Genomic DNA, 22,393 nt, shown 5'->3' with positions numbered 1-22,393 from the left:
CTCTGCCTATTTTTCAGTAGACAGCAAAATAGTACTGTTTCTGTGCATCTAAATGGAAGTGAAAACTATTTATCAATTAGTTTCTTCATTTTTCCCAAAAAGCATCAGAGAGAGGCCATACCTAGAGTCAACAACACATTAGATCTAGTTTTTAGTATTCCTAATGACACCAGGGAAGCCACCTAGGTACTTAGTACTTTATATGCTGTAATGTTCTTACTATTTTATGTTCCTTATTTGGCTTGTGAAATAGATTATGGTGGAAGAGACCAAGTGTGAGAATTTAGCCCTCTGTAGCTGGCTGCCGCTTACCGTAAATTAGGTAATATCAAGGTAAATAGTACTTTCCCAAGGGAAGGCTAGTCCTTGAGGAAAAAGAAATTATCTTGACTATGCTGTCAGGAAGGGGATGAAAAGAAATGAAAAAAATACTTTTATTGACATAAATACATATTGAACTCTATCCTGTAAAATACTGTCAAAATCATATTTGATCTTTGCAAAGATTTGCATATACACATATGCCATACGTATGCCATACATATGCCAGAATGGTTCCATATGGGAAATATATATGTAAAAGCTCTTCGGGTTTTATGTGATGTTTCCCTACACATAAAAAAAAATACTACCTTAACTATTATCTCAGTGATGAAGACAAGACAGGCAATATACTTTGCCCCTGTGAAACCTTACCCTGTAGTTTGTCAAACATGAAAACAAATAGCCCACTCAAACTCCAAAAGAAAGTCAGGGACTGTTGGGATTTGTAAGCACTGAGTAGAACTGAACAACACTTCCAAAAGATAATACAGTTTTGCAACATGCTTCTGTGACAAGGAATTTCATTGAGAGTTGCTTCTTTGGCCACAAAGGGTAGGTCAGAGTAATAGGAACTAATGGCACATGTACTTGTGCTCAAAATAATAAAATCATTTTCAATGCTGACTCAAAGTATGATGCTATTCAATGGCTTTATACAATTTTTAATGACAGGACAAAATGAGCACTTAAGGCTCATGGAGACATGGCTTAAGGTGGCAGCTGCTACCTGATGCTGAACTCACAGACTTAATCCCAAAAAGCAGCTAGACAGCAGAATATTCCTGCAAAATCAGAAAAACCTGACACTCCTAAATTAAAAACTCAACAGCTTAAATCTGAACATATTTACATCTGCAAAAATTGTAACAATGGGCAAAGGATTGCACAGTACCTGAGTAGGCATTCTTTTGCCCATGTCTTTCTGGAGCCCAGTGTGACCACACAGTATCACTGTTGCAGTGATCTGGAAACGCACTGCTGGAGACTGTCTAGTCCAGTTCCTGGCTCAGAGCTGGGTCACCCAAACAATTGCTCAGGGCCATATCCAGTGGAGTGTTGAATAGCCAAAAAAGAGGACCCTTCTACCTGTCTGGGCACCCTTTTCCAGTGTTTGACCATCTTCACATTAAAATATGTTTTCACCGTGCTCATGTAATTTAATTTCATGTGGTTTACTTTATGCCCATTGCCTTTTGCCTTGTCAGTGGGCACAATTGAAAAGAGCCTGTCTCTCTCTTATTACCTTCCATGATGTGTGTCCTGTGATGGGAGAAAGTGGATGAGATGTCACCTTGCTCAAACACTCAGAGAAGGAACCCACCAGGAAAAGGGCCTCTGCAGACAGGTACTGAGCACTTTTCCATAGCCAGGAGTCATCTGGGACTCTAGCTTCATTTTCAATTTCTTATATCTGTTGGCTGAAGTAACTTGCCAAATGATAGGGCAAGGACAGGCCCTTCTGTTTCACTTCAGAGCTCTTGCAACTAAAACTCCTGGCTCAACTTTATAGGGTCCATCACCCTCACTTCGCTCACTACATGAACAGCACCTTGCAGAACAGCTGCCTACTCCCACGAGGAAGCCCATATACATGCCCACAGCTGAATACACTGGGCTCCCCCAAACTCCTCCTTTCTCTCTTTCCTGACATGTAAGAGACACCTGTCTTGTTCCAGCATATTTTATTCTATTTAAATAATTAGAAAGGTATGGCAAGATTAAGGCATCATCAAAGAACATATTTGATTGCTTTTCTTTTCTGTTACTTAAGACAATTATCTTGTTATGCAATAACAACAGAATCTTCATGGGCTACAACCTGGAACTGTCAGTCAGTGGGGCACTCTGCCTCCTTAAAAGTCTTTTGGCCAGGCTTACTTCTCAAAATTAAAAGGTGGATTTAAATAAAAAAAATACCCATCCTGATATTGCAACATTAAAAGCTCCATGAAGCAGATGTTTCCTATGCTGGAGAATTCTTACTGCTCTTTCCTCTGCATTACACTGCTTGTCTCCACCACCCACGCAGTGAAGAGAGGAAAATCTAAACATGTAAAGTGGCACTCATCAGTGTGCTCACAGAGAAAGAATGGCCACGGAAGGGCACTGCATACGTTTTTTCTTATGCCCAGCCAGGCTTCAATTACTACCATTCACCGTGGCATCCTGCAGACACAGAAGCTCAAGCAAAAAATGGTCATGAAGTCTTCAGGAAAATTGACCATCAAAATAATAACATTTGGCACTTAGCTGGAGCAAGGCTAACAAGCTCTCATGTCCCTTTAAGATCTTTGTGCTGCAGTATTTAGGTGTCATTCTGCTAATGTCTTCACTTCTGCAGGCACACAGGTGATGTAAAATTTATCTCCTACTGTTTTCCATTCCTACACATTTGTGCACAACTTCAGAATATTACCATTTTAAACAGATGGAAAACATACATGTGAGGAAAGGCTGTGCTTTCAGGCATTCTTGTAGCCAGATTTTTCAAGATGTTTGGGACTGTAAGATATTTACCTCCTCTACACATAAAGACTAAATGCTGCTCTCTAAAACATAAGGATTTCTTTCTTGTCAGATTCTTTTTAAATTTTTACTCACCTCTTCAGAGCTTGTGTCATCCATGGAAAGGTGAACAAGTATGTTATACTGTACAGATAAGCAGAAAATGCTGCCCATTTTGCATTAGGGCATTAGAGTCACATTAGGGCCCATAAGAGCTTGAAAGTTTAGGTATTCATATGGAAGCAGAAAAGTTTCAATTCCATTTAACCCTTGCAGGATTATTTTTTGCTTACATTAAACCTGACAACAGAAAAAGAAATCATACCTCACAAATGTCTTCATTCTCTCTCTCTCTCTCTCTCTCTCTCTCTCTCTCTCTCTCTCTCTCTCTCTCACTCACTCAACAAAAATGCCACAGCATCACGCTTTCTTCCAACACTTTTTTCTCTCCTTGTCCCCATGGTCTGCATACCTGCCTGCACAATGCTTCAAGTTTAGCAAAGGAGTCAAAATTGCAACCATATGTTTTAACCTGCAGCTCAATGGTCAGGACAGCCTCACAAACAATGCCTGAATTGCTTATAAAGAGAGTACTACAGGCGTGAATGTCCCACTTCTTGAATAGCTTTGTGAATACTTACATAAAGAAGTGGACTCTGGTAGCTTTACTTCCAGCTGTTTTTTGAAAACATCTTTTCTCAAAACAATGGAATGGAAACAAACCCACAATTACAACATCCATAACATTCTCCCAGGAATTAAAACATGCCTAAAAATGCACAGCCTGATGTGAGTAACCTTTGTGCAAACAGAACCCACATCTGCATGACCCCTGACCAGAACAGCTCTGTTGTGCACCTCTCCCTCCACCAAGAACACCTCTGATACAAGAACTGGACAATACTTTCCTAAAGCATCCTCTCTTGTCCAAAAATGAAATGGGTCAGTGTTTTATTCAGACCTCACTGTGGTCAAATCTATTTGCCATGTCTCAGGTATTTACAAGGATTCTTATTAATCAAAGCAGTTTTGACCAGTTCATTTCTGGAATGATATATTAAGAGACACCAAACAATAGACATTACAGCTTTCAGTTCCTATCTGCTTTTAGATCTATCATTTAACATAATTCAGATTTCTATCATTTAACTATGCCATAACCTATGACAGATTTTCAGTGCTTCAGCTAGGAGTTATTAATTTCATTTTATCTTGTTTCACAGGTTTTTATCTATGGCTTTCTGGGAAGACACATTAATTCTCTAAATATTTCCCATTTATTTATTTATTTATTGAGGAACATTATTAGAACATTCAAATGTTTTAAATATTCTTAAAACAAGCATAACTTCTCCCAAATATAGGTTTGACACCTATGTCCCTCTTGGTGTAATTATGGCCAACAAGTGCAACAACAATACAATTCAGCTGGCTGTAGAGCATTTCATAACATCCTGCCAAGGTTAAAAACACCCAGTACCTAGACTAGTTCCCTTATGTAGGGAATTCTGTGCCTGTAACACAGACAAGTCAGAAGAATTATGACCTGCTCTCTCCAATCCCTGCCTTCCCTCTCAAATTAGGCAAACACTGTTTTAGATGAATTTTGCATTTGACTGCTGCAAGAGTTGAACAATTTTATAACCAGACCACCCAGCTTAAAACAAAACCTCACTAGTATATTTCTGCTCCTTTCCTTTCCATAATCCACTGCTTTAAACACCAAATAAAATAAGGGAAGTGCAAGAAAGTGAGATGATCAGTAATCTCTTCTCTTGCTTAGGAATCTGCACTTCTTCTCCTTGACTCTGCTCTTATTTCCCAGAATCCTCCTATGGTTGCTACATCCTGATAGCATCTCTAGTTTGAAGGCTGTGAGCAACCTTTTTCTGTTATGCCTTTGAACACATAAACACACACACACACTCAGATGCACATGATCATGATGACCATGTTGAGAGATGCTATCAGATGTAAACAGATTTCTCAGCCACAAATAGCACAAGACCAAGGGTCAGGGATGACTGCTCATAAGACAATTCCAGCATCTCTGTTCTCGTTCAATAGCCAGCTGCAGGAGAAAGTTCTTTGGAAGGAGAAAGCAACACTGCAATTGTACATAGTATTTGCACCAAAGCTTGAAGGGTGGCAAACCAGTGGCAAGAAATTATCAATCTATTGCAGAAGCTATTATCACTGCTGGAACAGGGTGAAGGATAGGTAATGGGTATCATCATGCCCAGAGCTGTGTGGATTTTGTAAAACACAGTCCACAAATGAAGCTCCACAAACAGAAGCAGTAAATTCAGAGCAAATTGTGCTCATTAATTTTGACCATTATCAATATAAGCATAATGAGATAGTACATTTATATTACTGCATGGTCCTGGAGTTACTGAGCAATTATGCCTTTAAATACCCACTAGCCAGAAGATGACTACAGGTTCAGAGTTGCAAGATGTGTCAAGCTGCTAGGATGATTATATCGCTACAGAAGCTACTGCATCTACCTACAGAAGAAAATAGGCAAAAACATAGCATGCTAATGACCAGAGCTTCCCAAGACACAGAGTCTACTTTCTCTATCCTTGAATACGTGCCTTCAATGGAGACCCAGAGCTAGGCAGTTCTGGTACTGCTTTTCCTCATGCTTTGCAGACAAGGCTCACAGCACACTACTAGAAATCGGCCCTTCATGTTTGCAGAGCCCAGGTAAGTGATGTGTTTCAGAAAGAGGGTAGATGTTGGGTTGCAGGCTTAGCACAGAGACAGGGCATCTCAGACTCTAACTTCTGCATTTCTTAAAAAGAATCAGCATCTGAATGAGACAGAGGTAGCAGCTTCACATTATTAGGACAAGACAGGTGCCCAGGCTGCAAAGCTGGCTAGTGCACTGGTTACAATGCTTGACAGTTTTCTGGGTGTGGTTTTTTGTCCCCTACAGTTGCCCCATTTATCCTGTTTCATGCTGTACCAATAAATGCATGTGGTGATGTTGCTTTGGGATTTCCAACTCAATCTAGGCCTCCAAGTTACTGGTGCTTCTGGGATGGAGCTTGTGAAGAGCCTGCCGACTTCTTTCCATTTTGACTTCTATGTTACTTTTTAGGATCAAGATCCAGTTCTGCAAAAATTACATTTAATGTTTTAATGCAACTGATTCACATCCAGAAAATTCCCTTTGGAGGAGCTTATTGCTCAAAGCACTTGAACTGGTCTGATGTTGATTTTGAGTTCAGATAGAAAGTACCAAATGTACAAAGTGGCACTGTAACCTGCTGGCACAAACTGTGCTGTGATTGCATTGAGACATCAGCTTACAGGCTGACAGTCCTGTTCTCGAAGGTATGGGAATTTTAGGATTTAAAAACAGGCATTTTTCCTATGTCATTTTTCTAACATGTTTCTTATTCACGGGTGTCGTAGAGTTTGCTGTTTACAGGGAGGACTACTTTGTGTGAGCAGATCACTCAGGACCAAAAAAAAGTTCTCTTTATCTCATTTCTCTTTCAAATAAACAGTCAGTACATTGATAATCAGCTACAGCTCAGAGCTTGAAGCTATGAAGACAGAAAGTATTGTTTTGAAACACCTGAAAGGAAGCAAGGCATAGCAGGTACACTCTGTCTGCCATTTCATCAGCAAGGGTGAGGTGAGACTGTATCTATGCCCTGTAGGTAATCATCACACCAAAATGCGCTGAATTTGAAAGGGCTACTGACACTTGATGATGTGACCTTTCAAATTCTTTATTTCTTTAACTATCAACACTTCTTTTCACTCTTCATTAATTATGAAAAGTTTCTCTGATTTCGCATAACTCTTCCCTTGTCTGTTTAACCAGCTTAACCTCGATTGCTCTGTAATTTCTCACTTCAGCATTTCTAGAGGTGAGAAAAAAATAAAAGTGCATGAGCACCATGAACAAGACTGAAGAATTGCTACACGCTCCCCTTGCCTTACTCCATTTTAGTGACTATTCCCCAAAACTTCCCTGGCAGTTTTGAGGGGAGCATACAAATTATGCTTTCCTTCTGCAGTATACAGCTCCTTTTTCCTCATGGGTTGGGGAAGTGTGTTGATATTCAAGCAATCAAGGGAAGTAGGGACTACAGAGTGGCAAAATAGATGGCAAAATTCAGGTTGCAATTCAAAGTGTGCCAGGTGCTACACTGTAAAACTTATTATAAAGTATTTAAATATTGCATCTGACATCATTCAAAATGACCTCTCTTCCTTGTACTTCCCTCTACCTTCTAACAAACTTCTTTCAAACCTGCCTCTCTCTCAGTTTTCACATAGTATAAGAAATGTACACAGGCCTCATCAGTGAGTTTTTGTCTGGTTCCTTCAAGAGACTTTTATTCCCTAAGTTTATACTCACAGCTATCTGTTGCATTTTAGATAACATCTTCCATAGGAACATTAATAGTTGGCTGGAAAACAGGAGACAAAGTCAGGCTGAGATTCTTATTTCTCCCTAAATTAGTCTTTTTATTCTTCACAGTGTTTTCTTTCTTTGAAAAGAAAACAAGATATCTTTAAAAAAAAACCCAAAGCAACCACCACCAAATCGAGGCATTGGTCAATGACAGGTGTCTGAAACATGTACAGACCTGCACTGGTAGGGCCAGCAAACAGAATTATTCACATAGGTGCACTGGTTACCACTGATCAAATTATGTCACCAAAGAACAGCATCAGAAAGAGAGGAGGGGTCAGTTTCATGTAATATGTCAGGCCCGTTGCAAGTCACAGCCTATCTTTGTAGTCCAAATATGTGTTCGTTATCTTTGTCTACTCAGAATCAGTGTTTATGGATAGTAATCTAGCCCAGAATAACTTCTGAATAGCAATGAGGAAAACTCAGCCTTGAAATGAACACATACTTGTGTCAGTCCAGACTTGGGTTCAGACACTGAAGATACTTTGTGAACATACACAATCCTTCTCATGAATATGTTAATGTCATGCTTATCTCAAAAGGAAGCTTTATTTTGACTTTTCCAAATGCCTGAGTTCAGCTTGTGGTACTCTACCTCTGACCACCCTCTTCTCATAACTCAAATGATGACATCCTAGAAAAGTAATTCTACATAACATCAATTAACGTGCTTGTATTTTCCTCTGGCTTTTTTTTTTTTAAATTTCTGTTGGCCCAATGTATTCTAAGTAAAAACATTTAACTCAAAAAAAAATTCACATTGTGTGTTGTGGCTTCAAAATCCCCAGATATATTAAAGAGCAGCAACTTAGAGCCATGTTCTGTGTTTTTTCATAATTGAAAAGAATCATGTTTTGGCCGAGATGTGACTGATAATCTTGACAAAATGCCATTGCTCAGACTGTGAGTTTTTTGCAGTATTTCTGTAAAATGTATGAGTCTTCAATTTCTTCCATTTTTCTGCTATTTATGTTTATGTTTTGGGTATATTCCACTAGACTAACTTTAGGTAAAACATAAAAATCTATCTAGCTATTAAGCTGCTATGGAGAATATTAGGAACCTTCCAGTTCACCCACGGGAGAAAAATCTGCTTCAGGGTGGACTGGTACAATTTCAACTGCCAAATATTGCACATGAGTCCTTACACAAACACACAGACACAGAGAAACAACACACGGATGAGAATGGACTTCAAGAAGCAGCTTGCAAAGAAGAAACACCTGAAGTGATGAATCATTAATTCAAAACACGGACAGTTTTCAGTATTAGCACAACTTCTAATGTCATATCCCTCCATATATTCTACAATTCGTCAAGTTTTCCAGATTTTCCCATTCAAACACCTAATACCATTAATTTGTTACAGCATTTTTAATTCTTTTTAGAAGTGCAGCATAGGTATGTCTTCTATTTTTTTTATATTATACATATCTCATTCTAAACTTAGAGGTTTACATAGTTGTCATTAAAAAGCACGTAGACAAAATATTTTATGGTATCTATAATAAATGCAAATAAATCAATACAAACAAAACTTGGCTTAGCAAACTGTACATACATAAATATGTTCTTTGTTTTTCAACTTGACATTCAACATTATTCCTCATAAAAACTTTTACGATCTTAATTATTACATCCATTTTTTTAAACCTTAAAAAAGTGATTCTCAGATTTACACCTTGTGCATCCAAAGCAAAAGTTAGAACACCATGCCTGAAACAGAAACAACAGGGAATAATACATTGCCATACAAGATTCTTTAAAACTGTTCTGTTACAAATGCTCTAAAATTTCTTTAGCATTGGTTATTTTGTATACTGTAGATACTCAGAGGGTATTTAACAAAGACTGGCTAATGGGTAGTACACAGGAAAGGATTTACAGTATCAAGTCCTTGGCTATGCATAGTACAGGGCAATGACCTGGCTATAAAGTGACTAGAAGATCCAAACTTCTGCACAGAAGGACATTTCCCTCACACAATTCACATTCTTCCTAGTACCCATGATACGAGTATTGAAATGATGCTACTCAGGTAATACGTTGTGCAGCTTGATACTGATGTGTTACTAGCTGAGTGCCAGTAGAGAAAGGTATGGGCACAGTGGTGGCTACAGCAGAGAGATAAGACTGCCACACTGAATCCTGTCACCCTTTAAAACCATCTTGCCTCCCAGCTAGCACTCCAGCAAAGGTCTCCTGCTATCTTACATGTCTCCTTCATAATGGAGGAGGACCATTCATGTATTTTAGCATGGGGTGGAAAGAGCGGGCAAAGTTGTTTGCCATAGTACAGCTGTAGTCCTCCTCAGTCATTGGCACCAGGCAAGCCAGCCCGACCAGGAGTAGCAAGAGGAGCTGAAGTGGCAGAGCAGCTCTGAGGACTCTGAGGAAGAAGGATGGGCACCACTGTGCTGGCTCAGCCTCAGAAGGGGAGGAACCTGAGCCATCTCTTATGGACCTGAGAAAAGAAGATGGACAGGTGAATACACTAAAACATTACTGCAGTAGAGGTTGCCCTTGAGCACTCAACCTTCCCTGAAGGCTTGTTTACAAAGTTTGTACAGACTTTGATTGACAACTGCAGGGAGTTTTGTCATTAAACATGCTACTTCCCTAACACTCTTAAGAGACTCCATATTTCTCGACTAGTTAGGAAAACACCAAATGATCATAACAGAAGGGGCTTTGTGACTCCATTGCCCCTTGCTTAATTATGAGAAAGACTCTCCACTTAAAGCGCTGTGCTATAGAGAAGGGGAAAATAAAAGGTGGGCCATATCTGTCATATGTGCTCTACATGCTGGTGACAAAGGAAGCCTTCTCATTTAAAATAGCAGTTGAATTTGGTTTGCAGAAGTTTCTGCATTGGATTATATCTATCGTATCCACCAGGGTATCATGCATTGAGATTCAGCTACATCAATCTTCAGTTAATTAATACACCAATATGCAGATAATGGGGACTCATTCTCTACAAAGTACGTTGTATTTTGAATCTTGCACCGAATCAGCAGTTAAAATCTATCTGTTCAACTGACTTGACACCACCACCTTCCAAGTGATTTTCTCCCTTGTGTCAATGGATCTGACTTGGAATGACACATATCTATGACGTATCTATGAAGCACAAGAGATTTAACACAAAAATGTTTGCAAAGGGACACTTCAAATTAAGTACAAAAATCCAATCTATTATTTTAACGAAGACATAAATTTCACATTTTTCTTCATTTTTCTGGTTGAAACTGTCAAGAGCACTAATATACAGATGACAGCTTTTGAGATAAGTGAATGACTGAAAAGAGTGAGTATAAAAAAGAAAATTTGATTTCTCAGTGTGCTCATTAAATAACATGGGAAAATACTGTATTTTAGTACTAGTCAAAAGTGGAAAAACTCAGAGCCTTCAAATAACTTGCCTCAAGAACTCTTCCTTTAAGACATTATGTCACAAATTTTGTCATAGACTTGTCGCTATAAAATGTTTGCATGGTTGATATGATTATGAGGCCTCAGAAAACCTATAGTTTCCTAAAGTTTAAGAGATAAAAATGCTCATAAGGGGGAGTGGGAGACTCCCAGTAAAGCAAGTAGGGATAGTTCCTCAGTGTATCCTTTCCTTACCCTTTTCTTTTGATCCTGTCTCACAGATAAACCTAAATCTGTGTGAGGAAGCATTCAAGAATGAAAATATCCTCTTCAAAACAATATAGGCCTAGCAAGGATCCCCTTCGCTCAAGCTCAGAAAATAATTTTTTTTTCAAGTTTATATATGTGTAGCACCCACAATGAAGGCTTCAACAAAGCCAGACAGATCTGGTAAAGTTCAGATGATGAACAGATAAACACTCAGGTATGCTAAATTATTAACTTGAAGGAAATAGCCCAAGGAGTGATGATCAAAATATCTTATCTCATGTTGTTTTAAGCCATGCTGTTGTAGCCCAGATGGAAAGCTGCTTATTGCAGAACACAAGACCATGTATTATAAAGAACATATTGAAAGGATATGGCACATTTAACAGCATCAGAGCAACCCATATTAAAGTTCAATTAGATTAGGACTTCTACTGTCTGAGAATGCCAAGACAGAAAGTTAATGGACTGAGGTAGGAACAAAGGGAACAAGGAGTGCTTAATTACCTTCCAAGCATTTGATTGCACAATCTACCTACTTACAAGGCTATCATAGTATAAATGTTAATCCCAATGAGAAAAAGGCCACATTTCTGCAGTTGGTAACTGCTGTTCGATAATAAGCAAAGTGTCAATATTCTTCATTGCCTCTGTTACTCTGGGGCAGCTCTGGGTGTCAGAAAGGGAATTTCCAAAAAGTGGAATCAGAAGGGGGCAGACAAAGAGTCTAATTTTTATTTTCCTTTTCTTATCATTTTAGTAGCACAATCTGGCACTTTTTGTTTTGCGTTTTACCAAAAAAGCAGAAGAAAGAATGGATGTGTAAGTTGCATGGCTGATCTCAAAGAGAAATATAAACTCTTTCAAAAATTAAAACAATTCATGGCAAACCACTTTTTCTGCAGTGAAGTAGGGTATTGAAGAATAATGCCGCATGGAAACAATTAAACAAGCAAATAATGAAACATTACAAAAACATCTTTAGAGAGGGAGTTATAAAAAGTCCGAGTGCTGTGCTACCTCTGTTTACTGCAGGTACACCTCTGCAATCTACATAATTGACTGAAAAATGGAATGGCTCAGCTTGGAGTGTTTAATGGATTTGGTAAGGACAGAGGGTTAAAAATATACATAGTTAATAAAAAAGGTTCACCATTCTTAAGGACCAGAGCCCCTATTTAGTCTAGCAGGAGAAGGGAAAGATGAAGTACTGTATGCCACTTTGGAGAAAAATGTAATTTCTTTTCCTTGAGCTTGCCTCTTAAGCTCTGTTCTGACTGTTTCCCCATTTATCACACTGTGAGAAGGGAAGGAAGTAAGGCCATCTGCTACTCTCTCTGTTCACAATTCCTACTCAGAAGATAAAAGAGGGAACCACAGCTGCAGACCTGGCCAACAGTAAGCTTCTTCACGTCAAGAAATCCTGTATATTAACCTAAGTTACCCTTACTTTACCCTGACTTGTAATGTCAGTGATATTGGAACTCTTTTCTAAGCATTTCAAGAGAGGAGAAGCTAATTTATCAGGCTATAGATAGGATGGTCAAAGTGAACTTTAATTTTAGCTCACAGAAGAACCTTCTTTTAAACATGATTGGTATTTTTTTCCCAAGGAATATATGGTTGAAGTAACCCATCTGCATTGCAGTAAGTATCTAAAAGATTTTCAAAAAAGAATTTATCCTTCAAGTGAAGCTGATAGGAATAAATAGAGTTCAATGGAAAGTGACTAATGGAATGCAGGCAATAGGCTCGCATTGAAAGAAGGCTGGAGGGCTAGTAGGATGTTATTACTGGAGTTAATCAAGAATGAGTCATAATTTAATATCTTTATGAAAAGACTATTGAAAAAATGTAAGAACAGTAAATTTCATCTGTATGATGACAGATGCTGAAGGTCTTTGCAAATACCAAAAAGGATTGGCTTCCTGAACAAAAAAAAAAAAGGGTAGGTGACTGGTTCCTCCAATAGGTTTAAGAAGTAGCTCGAGTTTAAGATTATAGTACATAAGATAGCAATCAAAATTTCTGCTATAAATTTGGAAGTTCACACCCTGAGGATAATGAAGAGGTGTAAGAGTTGTTAACAGGGGATTGTCAGAAATAAATAATGTGGCTTTTGAATAGCTGTGAAAAGGGAAAAAATAAATTATAAAATATATTTCAGTTTAAGTTTTCAAGAAGACAAGAGAGGTTGTTTTAATGATGCTCTACAAGGCCCTAATCAGATCTTATGAGGAGCAGTTTTTTTTATTATTTTGGTTAATATAGTTCTGGAAGACGAATTCAAACTTACAAAAGCTTAAAGATGTAAAATCAAGGGAGTATTTCTCTTATGAAGGGCTGAACTTACCAGTACGTTATCTGAGAGATATTAAAACTGTCCTTTAGATAATAGCATGAACAGACAGAAAGAAGGGTAAACCATTGTTAAAGAAAAGAAAGGGATAAGGTTGGCACAAAACTAAAATGCTACCTCTAGCCATGGATATCTTCCAGGTGGAAACGATTATACTTTCAGACAATCAGATAAATTAAATTTGATAGCAACATTCTAATGAAATTTTCGTTCCTATGGATTCTAGTTTTTTTTATGAAGGAGAAGCTGTGATACTCTGCCCACAAGAGCATGCAACAACACCTCTTGGTGGACTAAAAAAACTCTGTAGAAACATCCTTATTTGGTTGTATTCTGACTTCAAGACCTCAATTCTCTCCTTCAATCAGCATCACATCATCCAAACCTCAGATCTGGCTTATCCTGTAAAGAAGATGAATATATGTATTTCAAGAGCAGCTAAATATGATGAATAAGTAACAAGGTCTATGTGAGAGTGCAGGAGATAACTCTGAGAAAAAACATGGCAAGCCAAGCTCAAACTGCATGTTTGAGCTACTGTGTGGCAATGACTGTCATTTTGTGGGCAAAGTCCCAGAGAATGTGTGGCTTGGTCTGCTCCAGGAACAGCAAGTGACCTTTAAAGATCCACTAGCCATCTGGGGAGGCTTGGGGAGAGCAGGAAATGGAGGCTGGCATTATGGCACCAAAACTTTGATAGAACTGCTCAAGAGAGACCATGTAAAAACCTCTGAGCAAACTGAACCACTATTTTAATCTCTTAACTTTTTAAACATTTTAAAAAAATCCACAGACACAGATCCAGGTGTGCACTTATGACAGCTCTATTAAGCTGTTGAGGAAAGAGGAGTTGCTTCTTGAATTTGCTTTTGCCACCTATCACATGACCACTAATACATCTTACATTGTGGATTTAACTAAAATCTCATCTAACATTTAGTTTAAGCTTGTACCTTGCTTAGCGTCACACTATGTATGCTTGTCTTTTGGCTCTGAAAAAGGAGCAGGCAAAGTGATATTACACTTGTTATGCATAAAAACATAGGCCCTCTAATCTTTTTAGATGAACTTTCCTTCACAACCTTCTGTGTGACAAACCTTTTAAGACTTCATTTCTCCTTTATTCTAAACTATAACAGGGTTTGCTGATCCAGTGCAAGATCAAACACAAAGTACTCTGATCAGAGGCATGTCAAAATATTTAAGAACATAGTGACAGCTTGTATCGCGTTATCAGTTAAAACCACATTATACATCAACCACAACCTGTCTGGCTTGCGTATTTGATTAAGTTTCCTATTCAGCAGTGACTCATTCGTATTCCATGCTTGTCTGAATGACAAATTGAACATTGTGTTTGTACTGCTTCAAGATGTGTTAATAAACAGTGCTGGAAAGACTTGATCTGAAAGGTGCCGCACCAATGCCACTGCTAGAACAGAGGCTGATCTCAAAGCTGCAAAGCACTGCTAGCGGCTCCTTGAGCCAGTGGTTCGCACCTACAACCAGAAACCTCAAAAGGTTGGCAGAAGTGGTTTGATTACATAGGAGAGTGGAAAAGCACACACAGTATGTTTCTTGAGTACAAGGGTGCTAGTGCAAGCATGCTGATCTGTCAAAGACATCTTCCACTCCTCCTAGATGTTAATGGCTGCAGAGTAAAGCCCCTCTCCTCCCTTTTTCCCCTCCCCACAAGAAACAAAATGCCAAGCTTCACAGCAGACTGGAGTTGAATTATTGTTTTTCTCCATCAGACAGAAAGACGGAGTTTACATGTCCCTTATTTTCTATGTGTTTTCCTTATGTTTCAAAGACAAAAAAATCCCTGAAAATATGCAGCTTCTTAGTGTCAGTGAAAGCAGTAAAAGATGCTCTACCTGTTCTATCTGTTATGTGGTTTTGCAACTATGCCACTTTACTCACAGTTCACTAACTACACCTGTAAAGCAAACTTTTTTTTTAAGAAGCGTTTAAGTATCTATATTGTAAGCAGTTTTCCTCTTTATTTCATTTACATTTGAGAATAATTTTGTTGAATAAAGTCTTGATTTTGCTTATAAAAAACCTAATATTTTAAGGTATTTTTGTCTGCTTGTTTATTGCTCAATCACTATTAAACATAATGTCCCCTTCATTTCAACATAAAATCTTTCAATTTAGCAGGAGTTATTTTAAAAACAGATTAGGTAATTTCTAATATGTAGAGAATAAATGAGATTTATTTTAGATTTAATAAGAACAAATATATTTTAATAATGCTTTCTGATTATTTTAGCAATATATAAGATGTTGAAATAGAAAAAGATGTCCTCTTTACCCATTGCTTGCTCATTTACGTTTTTTTAAACTTCATAATTCTAGAGGCTAGTAAACTGATCAGTGAAAGAGTGGAGGTACACACATCACACTGACAAGAACAAGAATGCAGAAGCACCATTAGCTGCAGAGATGACAGGTTGCTGGAGACACGGTGGAAAGCAAAAAGCTGTAGCTGCAAGCCTGCTCTCTACTGGTCATGGAGAGATGGGGCAGTGCTCCTCCCGGAGCAATACATGGATGCAAGCACTTGGCAAGTCATGGCAATGTTAGCATGTTATATTGCAGTCGTCTTAGAAGGGGACAGAAAGTGATTACAAGTCTCAGTAACCTCAAATTCTGACTTTTAATTTTGAGTCTTAAGTATTGAAAACCCACAAACTGAACAAAACATTTTAGGAAAAATAAAATAGAAATAAAGAAAAGGGTGTTAGTATGTCTCATCCAAGTCTGTGGGTTTTGTGAATTCTAGAATATGGTATTGGCCTATTACCTGCCTCAAAGAGGATGATAAAAAGTGTTCGCCATGAACCTACTGGCATTTCTGTTAAATCACATCAAAATAAAATAATCATTAAATGTCAAAACTGTAAACACACACTCACCCTGATCAGACATATGAAAAATAAATATTGATTACGTGGGCTTTCTAAGAAGTAAAAGCGTAATGTTCAAATATTAGCCTATATTTCTTTTTAACAAAGAATTTGCAGTAATTGAGAACCCCTTCTGTCAAATTATTAACACAAGGGAATTTTCACTTGTTTAAGTCCTGAGCACCTGATGGAGCTGGTGCGGACTGAGAGGAATCACGGCCAATTTCCATCATCCTCTTGCTGCTCTAGAACAGAGTGCAGAAACCAGGAGAATAAGGTACCTGCTATGTGGACTGCTGACAGAGGGTCCAGGCTGTGAGAGACTACATTTGCCCCGTGGCTGTTTGCAATGAACAGGGGGTAAAGAAAGAAGAATGTTCAGTCCAGGCAAATAAAGACAAGCTACTGATGAAACTAAATTAAAAGTGCAGCAAAGGAAACATAAAAAAAAAAAAAGAATCAAATGAAGTGACCAGTACCCATGAACCAAGGAAACTGGCTTTTCTTTGTACCTAGCTGAGTATGAAAATTATTGGAACATAGACAGTCAATTCAAAAACAACAGCTTAGTCATTATGTTTATGGAACAGTAGCTCTGAATTTAAAAAACATCACTAGAAATTTAGCTCAAATAATTTTTCTTATGAAACAGAGAAAATCTAATCATGTTGACTATGTGAAATTATATGTATGTCAACTTGCACATGCAGAAAAAATAATATTCTCAAGCAAAAAACTTTCAAGGGCCTTCTTTGACAAATCTAGGCCCCTCTTCCACCCCACAATTTTGAAGGCCAAATAACTGCAGGTGCATTCCTGCACTCCTAACTATTTGCTGGAATATTCAACGCAGTTAGATGCTTATAATTCAGATTGTACTTTTTGTATTAGTATTTATTTCTTTAGCATCAGTATATTTGGCTCTGAAATTCTAAACAATATCAATTCAGTCTTCAAGATTGTGGGTACAAATCCCTAAAGTTTGAAAACTAGACACAAGGAATCATACAACTTAACCATCCATTATGGACAAAAATGAAACTTTGCCGTACATTATGGACAAAAAAATTGAAAAATGTAGCCATGTACATAAACACTAAAAAATTAGAGATAGAAAATTTTTTATTAAAATGTTAAGATGAAACCTATTATAATTCTACGTACTCTTTAGACAAAGAATTTACGGTAAAATACTTCTCCATTTCCTGTAATGGTCAGGTATCCTTCAGTAACATCTGTGACATCAGAGCTTTTATTAATTAAGTTCCAATTTGAAAGACAAAAGCACTGATCTCCAAAATAAAATGTTGAAAAGCCAGTATTCCTTTACATAATCCTTCTAGCATCTAAAAGGAAACTAGTGAATGTAAACAAAAAATAAAATAAAAATAATCCATTTCAAGAGCCATAAATTTATCAAGACAGAACTCAGAGGCTTTACAAAAAAGTGCAAATGGAAAAAAAAAAACAAAACAGAACCAACCTGATTATTTTAAGAACTAAGGAAAAAAGCAAAGTAATCAACCAATAGAATTGCAGAAAAAGACAAAATAATTGCAGTTCCAATTTGGGCTCAGAGTATGGAAGTGTTAAGTACTAGGCATGTATTGCTATATTTCTTGAATTTTGTGCCAGCGATGTAAATGGACAACTCCAGAGTTGCCATCATAGGCATTGATTAGGTCCAGTGCAACTAGCTGCTTTGAATAATGTTTTATTCCCTTCAGCTCTACTTAGCCATTCATCCAAAGTCTCAATAAGGGCATTTGCAACCTACTTCAGAAATGAAAAAAAACAACTTATTGAGATTCTTGATGAAGCAGCTCTGAAGAGGAGGCCAAACGGAAATGGAGGACTGATATATCACACAAGACCAGACTTTGGGGTGCTGCCATCACTAGAGCAAAATACAAGAGACACGACATGCCATACCATGGTAAACCAACCACACTGACAGCCCTGGTTTCAGATAGTTTTTACCACTTCTGATTTCATGCAGGATGGGATATGCAGCAGGGTTGGGGAAAGCAGCTGTGTTTTGGTTTTGATTTATGCCATTTCTTTTCCTAAAAAGTGAGAAGGGGTGACTCCCAGCTGGCTAAAACTACTGTAGACATCTGAGCTCCCACCCAGGAGGTGGACCAAAATATATGACATGAAATTACCGTTCTCTGTCTGCTTGGAGTGCTTCTTCCAGATACAGGACTCACTGAGCCCGATGTGTCTAATTCATCAGAGGACCATGAGGACAATTCCTAAAGTTCAGAAGGAATGGAGCTCAGAAATATAGCAACTTGCTGTTCAGGTGAGTCAACTAAAAATTTCACCGTGAGTGAAATACCAGCAGAGTTATTTCTGAGGCAAATAAAATAAATTAAGCCAAATAAGCTAAATTTTGTTACCAAATTTTAAAAGACTAAAGTTTTACATGTACATGTTTTATCTGTCAGCCCTGAAGGAAAAGGAAAGCAAACAGGCAGTTAAAACTTCATTTTTTAGGCAGGCAGTTAAAACTTCATTTCCTACCAAAGTCATACGGGGAAAAAACTGGTTGTTCTTTACTGGCCTTTAATTACACGGAGAGGTTGATACCACCAAGATTTTGATTAAACAGGCAGAAATCCATTAGAAGGAGGGAAGAGCTGAGTTCTTCCTCTTCATGGGCTCTACTAACGCTTGACTTTCAAAAAAACTGAAGGAGAACCTTGAAATCTTTATATGTGCCACTGCTGGCAAAGATGTATAACTCCTTCTCAAATACCATGAGACACATAATAATTTGAAAGGATTTGGAGTATAGCTCAAAGCTTAAGTGACACATATGAGAGAATTCTTACCCTAATACAGAATTTATTTTATGCTTTTTTCCTCTTTCTTAGAGAGTGAGCATTATCTTCCTTTCCAGTGACAACTGACACTATAATTTTCAGTACTGCAACTAGAATAATTATCTCATATAATTTGCCAGTTGACTGATTCAGTAATAGCAGGATAAACAAACTGAGATATTAAATAAGTATTGCTATACAAAATAACAAAAAAATACCAAATTAAAAAACCCCACTGTATCACAAGAGATATTTACATTTTGAAGTGTAAGATGACTTTATGATATTCAAGATTACCTTGATAAGTACTGCAAACAACAGAAATGGTGCAGCCAAAAGCACTGATCAGAGAAAGACAGTCAAAACACTGGGAAACATGTCTAACAAACAGCAAGGAATAAAAAGACATGACTTACCAGTTGACTACTTGATATGTCTAGAATTTTCTCTAGGTCTTTAATATGATGTGTGACCTCCTTCAAGAGGAGCTTCAGTCTGTTTCCAATGACATGTACTTTTTCTTTGGCTTCAAGACAGTCCTTGCCTTCAGCGTTGACTAGCAATTGGCAAGACATATCTTGCAGTGATGCCACCTTCAACTGAGACTCCAGCAGTTCACGTCTGATTTGCTGTTGCCAATGTATCAAAAAAAAAAAAGAAAAAAAGGCTAGAACTCACAAAAGCAAACATGCGAAATTAATGAAATTGAAAGCAAAGAGAAGCAATATAAATTTCTAATCTGACAGGAAAGAATATATACAGCAACCTAGTAGCTGCCTGAGATTTAAAATCATGAGTTATGCTAATGGAAGCAAGTGGTGTTCCCTATTAAAGTCAAGTCGATTACTGACACTGGTCCCACAGCTCTGTGTTAGCATGAAATGTACAGTGCTAACTCTTAAGAGAAAAATAAATCTGATCAGCTGTTCTTTTTGTTGATGCGTCTTGGGGGAGAAAGGAGTGATTACTATCCTACCATCAAAAGTCTGTGATGATCCTGCAGCATTTCTGAGTCCAGGTTTGGATTGATGGGCACAATCTCATTTTTTCTTCTATCAATATTCTCCAACCAAAGCAGTAAACTATGGCTCAGTTCATGGAAATCCTGCAAGCAATGAGTGATGATTTTAATGGGGTAGCAAAATATTCCAGTCAAATTCAGATTTTTAATTTATCCTTTGACATGTCCTACTAGCTAAATAACATAACTTACAAGGAAAGATGCAATAAAATATTAGAATATTATTCCAGAGATGACAAATTTAGAAAATCTTGGGCTGGAAATACATGTTTCATGCAATGCAAGTGTATCTTTCAGAAAAACACGTGTAGAAGCTGTATTTTGCCTTGCATGGGCAAATTTCAGACTGGACATGAAGTAAAACAGATAACAAAATTGTTTATATTTTGAATATGTAGGATACTAACAATTTAAAGTTAGCACAGTACAGACCTGGCACTGCATTAATGCATCCTGCAATGAGCTGCGCCACTCTTCAATCATACTGCAAACATGCTCCCAGCGCATGTTCATCTGAGACAGGCGTTCTTGAAGCTTTTTGCCTTCTTCACTGTCAGACTGAGTGAACTCTGAGCTGCACAGATTGATGGATAAGACGATTGCTTTGCGGTTATCAATTGCTTTCTGCAGCTCCTTGATGATAAGAGAAATTGGGACAGGGGAGGAAATAAAGGAAATTTGTAAAACGTGACTTTCAGAAAAAAACAAGTAGAGAAGGCACCACAAGAATGCAATGATTTGCCATCAGCAGCTGCAGAAAGGTACCTTACTGTAATTGTTTACCCTGGATATGAGATTTCTGGGCTCACTCTGTGACTCTGCAAATGTTCACTCTTTAACATCTACTAAAATTTTACTGTGAGCATAAACAAGAGCAAGCCAATTAAACTTGTAAAGTCTTAAAAGCCTGAAGTCAGTTGAATTTTAAAGATCTGGCTCATGTTTCAGATATTTTAAAGACAGAGTAGGTCCAACAAAATTTGAAGACACATAGGACAATTCTACTTTAGTTCACAATAAAACTTTTGACCTCACAACTCAGTTTTGCTGATTAACATAAAAACCAGCATGTTTTCAAGTCGAAACTGCTGTCAACAGTATTTTAAAATAAAAGCTTTTACTGAGAAAAAATAAAACATACAAGGAGTATAAACAACTTCAATTTATAGAAGCACAACTTGTATATAAACTGATTTGTTTACATTGGAAGCCACAAAAGAAACCCCACCTCTTTTGCTTTGGAAGGTACTATGGGCTTTCAAAGACTGGATGAGATAAGAACAGAATTCTTATGAAATGCCCCATTTTCCACCTACTTTATAGCATTTACTTAAAAGAACGATGTCACAGTGACCTTTGCAGTACTTATGGCAGCTATATTTGGATTACATTCAAGATCAGCATTAATATGCTTTAGATGGATCACTGCCGGAAGCATCTTTCCTATCTGGTCACCTCATTTCTAGCATGAAGCACAGTGCATTTTGACATTGGGTCCCATATTTTTGTGCCCATGCTTTTAGGATACTACTAACCGAATGTGAAGCTGTGGATCACCACACTTGAAGATCTTTATAGCTAAAACATATATGAGAGATGACAAAGTTAGCATTCAGATCCCGATGCACCTGAGATGACAGGAGAAGAAACACGTATGTCACAAAGTGACATTAAATTTTTCCTATGTTGTATGGCTGACATTGGGTAGCCTACAACCCCTTTGGACACTTTCTCCTTCTGCCACACAAAGTAGTATGTACCAGTGTTGCAGATATTTTGTGACCACTGAATAGAAGAGAATGGATTTAACTTAGCACTTTTTTTTTTTTAATTTCATTGGTTTGGCTAACATCAGGAGTTACTGTCTATTATGAAATTACTATTTTAAAACTTCATTTGGTTTGCCAGTGGTACATTTTTCTGCCAAAAGGTGATTCAGAAAATCACTTTTACAGTTACTTTATTTATCATCAGCAGCTCGCTGATGAGCAAACCAGCTGCATTATTGGCAACTACTTCAAGATACCTGTTTCACTCAGATTTACAAGGTAACTCATGGAAAAGGGAAATGAACTCACTTTCAGCTTTTTAATTCTGAGCTCAATAGTTTGTATGTCAGTGCTGAGATCAAGGTGGCGGAGTTCCTCCAGTTCCTCTTCAGTTTCTCCCAACCAAGCCCAGATGCTATTAAGGTCAGAGTTGAACTGTTGCCACTGCTGAAGGTTCTGCTTCATCCTCAGCTCCTTGCTTAGAGCTTGAGCCTGGATTAATTCCCATCTTTCAATTACACCTGGAATTACAAACACCAAATTCAAGGAAAGCAAAAAGAAAAAAAGGACTAGACACACACACAATTGC

General features: G+C 37.7%; 1 protein-coding gene across 10 annotated transcripts in view; it reads right to left on the bottom strand.

Annotated features, from left to right (window-relative positions):
- Positions 1-4,086: 4,086 nt before the first annotated feature.
- Positions 4,087-22,393, bottom strand: part of SYNE1 (spectrin repeat containing nuclear envelope protein 1) — a 255,666-nt gene continuing 237,359 nt past the window's right edge. For 4 of the 10 annotated variants that reach the window (XM_071549311.1, XM_071549309.1, XM_071549310.1 and 1 more), the window contains exons 14-20: positions 22,114-22,325; positions 20,468-20,668; positions 19,991-20,119; positions 19,431-19,643; positions 18,352-18,441; positions 16,468-16,526; positions 5,995-9,737 (exon numbers count right to left, since the gene is read on the bottom strand). In XM_071549311.1, the coding sequence (XP_071405412.1) occupies positions 9,497-9,737; positions 16,468-16,526; positions 18,352-18,441; positions 19,431-19,643; positions 19,991-20,119; positions 20,468-20,668; positions 22,114-22,325 (1,145 nt within the window). In that variant the 3' untranslated portion in view covers positions 5,995-9,496. Of the gene's footprint in view, positions 9,738-16,467; positions 16,527-18,351; positions 18,442-19,430; positions 19,644-19,990; positions 20,120-20,467; positions 20,669-22,113; positions 22,326-22,393 lie in introns of all 10 variants that reach the window. The other 6 variants (XM_071549312.1, XM_071549313.1, XM_071549304.1 and 3 more) reach the window with 4 other exon arrangements.

This window comes from Pithys albifrons, chromosome 2 (assembly GCF_047495875.1).
Source record: "Pithys albifrons albifrons isolate INPA30051 chromosome 2, PitAlb_v1, whole genome shotgun sequence".
In the NCBI taxonomy this organism is placed as follows: Eukaryota; Metazoa; Chordata; class Aves; order Passeriformes; family Thamnophilidae; genus Pithys; species Pithys albifrons.
This window is presented reverse-complemented; position numbering and strand designations above follow the sequence as displayed.